Source organism: Chiloscyllium plagiosum, unplaced genomic scaffold, assembly GCF_004010195.1.
Source record: "Chiloscyllium plagiosum isolate BGI_BamShark_2017 unplaced genomic scaffold, ASM401019v2 scaf_5897, whole genome shotgun sequence".
NCBI classification, from domain to species: Eukaryota; Metazoa; Chordata; class Chondrichthyes; order Orectolobiformes; family Hemiscylliidae; genus Chiloscyllium; species Chiloscyllium plagiosum.
The window spans coordinates 8,612-15,116 of NW_025210560.1; the positions used below are offsets into that span (position 1 = coordinate 8,612).

Sequence of the window (6,505 nt, forward strand, 5' to 3'; positions counted from 1 at the left end):
CCCCTAAGTCTATGTCCTCGAGTTCTGGACTCTCCCCACCCCAGGGAAAAAAACCTTGTCTATTTCCCTTACCCTTGCCCCTCATGATGTTATAAACCTCTATAAGGTCACCCCTCAGATTCCAACGCTCCAGGGAAAACAGCCCCAGTCCCTCCTTGTAGCTCAAATCCTTCAATCCTTGCAGCATCCTTGTCAACATCCTGGTGTACTCTAGAGAGAGAGACTGTGGTGTTGTCTTTCTAACTTTGCTTCTTGTTTTTCTGTCATACTGTCTCCAGCTGTAATGTAACTTTCTTTCCTTCATTTCTCTATCCTGTAACTAAGGATTGTACCTCGGTACTCTGTATCTAAGATGACGCTGTGTTTTGGTGATGTGGTTACTGTAACTGCGGAATTTGTACCTGGGTACTTTGGTACCCAAGATGGCGCTGTCAGGGGAGACTTTTCCCTGCACTCGTTTGAGTACGTGTGACAATAAAGCAAATTCAGTTCAATTTTCCAGGACCCCAAGTGGGTCAAGAATTTGGGAATCTAGAAGGTTCCAGAAACACTGGGTGATGGAGGCAGCAAAGCTGAGGAAGGGTGTGGGAAAGAGGTGAGAATTTGTACCGCAAATCTCCTCCTTTATTTTTTGTGAGAGACAATAAGCATTAGTTGGAAGAAGTGCTCTCAATTGTGGCTTTAAAGTGTGCAGCAGATGGTAAATAACGCGGTTCCCTAGGGGCTTCCTTTGTCATGTGGTGATTCCTAATCTTTGATCTGTTTTGACTCTCAGAATACTTACAGACTGTCCAGGCTGGCATGGTGCTGGCTGTGATCTTTGCCTGCTGTGGGCTGTTCATCTTCATCTGCCAGCTTTTCACGCTGAAGAAAGGAAATCGATTTATCTTCACTGGTCTCTTTCAGCTGCTCTCCTGTAAGTTGGTTCAACATTTGCTCTTAAAGACCACCTGGAGACTACCGTTGCGCGATGGGACTTTTTTTTTTAATAAAAAGGTTCAGAATGCAATCCCTGTTTGCTGAAATAACACAGACAGACCATCCTCAGAGAGCCCAGGCAGAAAGTCTTGCCGCCCTAAAGGAGAAATCACAGAAAAACACTGTCATTTAAAACCAGTGTCGTAGGCTGAGGGGTGACCTTTATAGAGGTTTAAAAGATCATGAGGGGTATGCATAGGCTAAATAGACAAAATCTTTTCCCCAGGGTGGGGGCTGAATCCAGAACTAGAGGGCAGAGGTTTAATGTGAGAGGGGGAAAAGATTAGATTTCCTACAGTATGGAAACAGGCCCCTTCGGCCCAACAAGCCCACACCGACCCTCTGAAGAGTAATCCACCCAGACCCATTCCCCTACATTTACCCCTGACTATTGTACCTAACACTACGGGCAATTTAGCATGGCCAATTCACCTAACCTGCACATCTTTGGATTGTGGGAGGAAACTGGAGCACCCGGAGGAAACCCATGCAGATACAGGTAGAATGTGCAAACTCCATACAGACAGTCATCCAAGGCTGGAATTGAACCTGGGTCTCTGGTGCTGTGAGGCAGCAGTGCTAAGCATCATTTAAAAGGGACCTAAGCGGCAACTTTTTCCACGCGGGGTGGTGCATGTATGGAATGAGCTGCCAGAGAAAGTGGTGGAGGCTGGTACAATTACAACGTTTAAAAGACATCTGAATGGGTACGTGAATTGGAAGGGTTTAGAGGGATATGGGTCAAATTGCTGGCAAATGGGACTAGATAAATTTAGGTTATCTGGTCAGCATGGACTAGTTGGACGGAATGGTCTGTTTCCATGCTATACACCTCTATGACTAGAAAGGCTGGAGTAAAATGCCATTTAATTCCATTCTGTCTTCCTTTCACATCCCATGTAAACTCTGCGCTCTGAGTTTAAAAGGAGGGTAATTAATACCGAATAGCAAAGGTCTTATGATTTCTGTAGAAACAGGCTAAATTGTAGAGAAATTTGAACTTTTAGTTTTTGATTGATTATTGTCACATGTGCAGGGAAGAGTCTATACAAGCAGATTGTACCATAGGAAATGCATCAGGCTCACAGAACAGAGTGCAGAATGCAGAGTTATAGCTGTAGAGGAGGTGCAGCGAGAGAGAGATCAGAATTAATGTTTGGGAGGTCAGCTCAAAAGTCAGAAAGCAGTGGGGAGAAGCAGTCCTTGAATCTATTCATATGTGTATTCTAACTTTTATATCCTCTGCTCGACAGAATAGGGTGGAAGAGAGTGTTTGCGGGGTGGGAGGGGTCTTTGACTATATTGGTTGCTTTCCTGAGGTAGGGGAAGTGTCGAGGAGTCGACAGATGGAAGGCTGGTTTGGGTGATGGACTGGACTGTGTTCACAGCTCTCTGTAATTTCTTGCAGTCTTAGGAAGAGTAGTTGCCGTACCAAGGTGTGATGCATCCACATAGTTATTTGCTGAAAGAATGTTATGTCACAGTTTCACGTTTTAAAAGAACTTTTTGCTATATCACTGGAAAAAGTGCTATTTTTGTAGGCGCTAAATTTTAAACTATACTTTTTTTTGCCCCTTTCTGTCTGTCTTTTAAATACGATTGAAAGCTTCAATTTTGTTTTACTCTATCTGTTAAGCAGCCGTTCATTTCTCCTCCGAATAAGCTGGTTTGCGGTTCCCAAGGATGTTATTTCAGTTCTTTATTTCCTTTCCCAATACAACCTTCCACCGAGTTTTCTCTCCAGATTCTCTCCCTAACTTCAGCCATATTTCACACCTCCGAGATTAAGTTAAAATAGAATGTAAGCTCTCATCCCCACCCCACTCCCTGAGGTGCTGGCATGCCATGCTGTACACCTCTATGACTAGCAAAAGCATTGAAAGGCTGGAGTAAAATGCCATTTAATTCCATTCTGTGCATTGGCATGTTAACACTCAATACCCCGTCCCTAATTGTTCTCAAAAGGAGAGTCTTTGGAGTGGTCTAGCAAGCCAATTCATAGAGTCCTAGACATGTACAGCACAGAAGCAAACCCGTCAGTCCAACCTGTCCATACCGACCAGATATCCCAACCCAATCTAGTCCCACCTGCCAGCACCCGGCCCATATCCCTCCAAACCCTTTCTATTCATACGCCCATCTAAATGCCTTTTAAATGTTGTAGTTGTACTCTCCTCCACCACTTCCTCTGGCAGCTCATTGAGTTAATTATAAAGTTTTGCCCTCTGCAAGAAAAGGTTGCCTCTTAGTTCCCTTTTATATCTTTCCCCTCTCACCCTGAACCTATTCCCTCTAGTTTTGGACTCCCTCCAGCCCAGAGGGAGTCTATTTACTCTATCCATGCCCCTCATAATTTTCTGAACCTCTATAAAGTCACCCCTCAGCCTCCGATGCTCCAGGGAAAACAGCCCCAGCCTATTCAGCCTCTCCCTGTAGTCAAACCCTCCATCCCTTTTCTGAACCCTTTCATGTTTCACATCTCCTAGAGCAGGGAGACCAGAATTGAATGGTTTGGTGACTTCTGGAATACTGCAATGTCCAGTATTAGATTTCCTATAGTGTGGAAACAGGCCCTTCGGCACAACCAGTCCACACCAACCCTCTGAAGAGCAACCCATGCACCTAACACTATGGGCAATTTAACACGGCCAATTCACCTGACCCACACATCTTTGGATTGTGGGAGGAAACTGGAGCACCCGGGGGAAACCTACACCGACACGAGGAGAATGTGCAAACTCCACACAGGCAGTCACCCGAGGCTAGAGTCGAACCTGGGACCCTGGTGTTGTGAGGCAGCAGTGCTAACCACTGTGCCACTGTGCTGCCCAACATTGCTACAACATGACCTCCCAACTCCTATACTCCATGCACTGACCAATAATGACAAGTGTACCAAACACCTTGACTATCCTCTCTACCTGCAACTCCACTTTCAAGGAACTATGCACCTGCACTCCAAGGTCTCTGTTCAGTAGCACTTCCTAGGACCTTACCATTTAAGTGTATAAACGTGCTGCCCTGATTTGCCTTTCCAAAATGTAGCACCTTGCATTTATTTAAATTAATCTTCTCTGCTACTCCTTGACCCATTGGCCCATCTAATCACATTGCTTTTCCTTCATTCTCACTGGGTCAAAATCTTGGAACTCCCTCCATAATGACACTGTGGGTATACCAACGCCATACAGGCTCCAACACGTCCAAATGACAGCTCATCATCATCTTCTTGAGGAGAAGTAGAGAGAACCAGTGATGCCCACTTACAAATTTTTAAATCACTTTTATATTAAAAAAAAACTTTGAGCCAACTCAACTGGTTTGGATGAGAATATAGAAGGTACGGTTAGTGAGTTAGCCACAAAACTGGAGGTATAGTGGACAGTGAGAAAGGTTCTCTAAGATTACAAAGAGCTCTTGATCAATTGGGTCAATGCTTTGAGGAAAGGCAGATGGAGTTCAATTTGGATAAATACACGTATTCTTTTTGGTAGAATGATCAAGGACTTAGACAAAAAATGGGGAGTCCCTGCGTAGTGTTGTCAAACAGAGAGAACTAGGGGTTTAGGTACATAATTGTTTAAACTTTACATTTCTTTAGGGTGGTTAAAGTGTCTAGCAGGCTTACCTTTATTGCTCAGACCTTTAAGTGCAGGAGTTGGGACATGATATTGAGGTTGTACAGGATTGCGTGGGTTTCCTCCCATGGTCCAAAGATGTGCAAGTCAGGTGAATTGGCTATGCTAAATTGCCCATAGTGTTAGATGCATTAGTCAGAGGGAAATGGGTCTGGGTGGGTTACTCTGTGGACTGGTTGGGCCGAAAAGGCCTGTTTCCACACTGTAGGGAATCTAATCTAAAAGTCCCACTGGAGTCTCTTTTAAGACCTCCAATTAGAGTGGAAATGTATAGGACTGTTTATCGACCAAGATGTCACCACTTGAAAACCAGTCTTGCAATTGGCTTGCTCCTTTCAGGAACAGTCCTGTCGTACTCTGAGGTGTGAGTCAAATCACATTATGTCAGTTAACCCGTTTCTGTTACTAACTGCCTTATACACCATTATGCTGTTCAACATGGCTTGTGTCCTGTTGCAGGTCTCTGCGTGATCACTGCAGCTAGCGTCTACACTGTCCACTTCCACTCCGATGACAAGAATGGAGGGTATGGCTCCTCGTACATCTTGGCTTGGATCTGCTTCCCTTTGACGCTCCTCAGCAGCATTATCTATGTCATCCTGCGTAAACGGGAGTAAAGGCCGGTGGCGCATACACTGGAGGCTGCTGGGATTGCTCTGGGAAGGTGGATCTTGGGAGCTCAAGCATATGTTAGTTTCTGGAGCAATGTTTGACTGAAATTCCGTTTTGAAAAAGGGAAACTTATTTTTGTAAATTCTTTTCTCAAATCTGCTCTTTCGCTCATGTTCCCTCCTTGACTCCTCGACTCTTCCTTTTCAGTGTAAAAATGCCTGTTTTTTGTTTCAGTTAGATGGGTGAGGGGCTCATAGAAGGACAGATCAATCATGTTCCTTTTTGCTGTTTTTTTGTGGGGGGGGGGGGGCAGGAGTTGTTGGTGTAATCCCCAGGCCTTCTAGCCCCTGTGGCAATACAAGGCAACTTTAAACTTTTTTTTAAAACAGTGACTTCTAACCAAAGTGAAACCTTAACATGAGCGAATTTGCTTTGAACCACCATTATAAGATTGGGTCTTGTGTCTCATCTCTGGCATCTTGAACAGAATGATTTGTAGCGCCTCTTGCTGTGGCAAAATTGCTACCACACTGGAGAGAGATCCCATGGTGTGTCCCTGGATAGGGGAATGTATCTGATTAGAAGGTTGGAGAGAAGGAAACCATCTCCAATCCAACAGATGAGCCTAGTCTTCGATTATGGCGATGCAGTTAAATTCTAGGACATATGTTTATTGGCTAGACCCATGCCTGCAGTAGAGTGGGACCAAGATTAGTGTGCTTTTGCACCCTCATGCCTTTGGAAGACCTACCCCTAATGAGAGGGTCTGCTCGAAGCCTGTCCTTGGTTGAGGGTAGGGAGTGTGGTTGGGATTAATTGTTTGCCCCTGCACCATCACAGAGTACTTTGACTCATTGATAAGAACAGGAGTTAAGGCTCTCTACCCTTGTCATCTCAATAACTGGTGGAGGGAGCCACTGAGGGGGAGAACGGACAGATGTAACCAGGAACAATACACCACCTTTTTATTCAGGAAGTCCCAAAACCTTTCTCTGACCCATCTGACAATATTCCTTTTTTTTTTAACCTGTAAGAAAAAGATATTTTCAATATGCTTCCAGGCCATTTTCTAATATTTAGTTTTGACAATGCATTCTTCAAATGACGCTCCTGCAACTGACAGTGTCACTTGTTTAAAAGAAAATGGGGCCGTTTTCCTTCCCACCTACACTCAGCTTGTCAAACGAGTCTCCTAGTCACGGGGTATTCCTCAGTGTTAAAATTTGCTAGGCTTAGGTAAATCTTCCCCCTCCCCCCCTTCTCCTGCCCCTGTACTC

At 44.7% G+C, this 6,505-nt stretch overlaps 1 protein-coding gene across 1 annotated transcript; it reads left to right on the forward strand.

Annotated features, from left to right (window-relative positions):
- The first annotated feature begins 752 nt into the window (after positions 1–752).
- On the forward strand, positions 753–6,216 carry LOC122546927 (peripheral myelin protein 22-like). Its single transcript, XM_043685537.1, has 2 exons — positions 753–916; positions 5,076–6,216. The coding sequence occupies exons 1-2, from the start codon at positions 802–804 to the stop codon at positions 5,231–5,233; spliced, it is 273 nt and encodes a 90-aa protein (XP_043541472.1). The 5' UTR covers positions 753–801; the 3' UTR covers positions 5,234–6,216.
- The last annotated feature ends 289 nt before the right edge of the window (positions 6,217–6,505 follow it).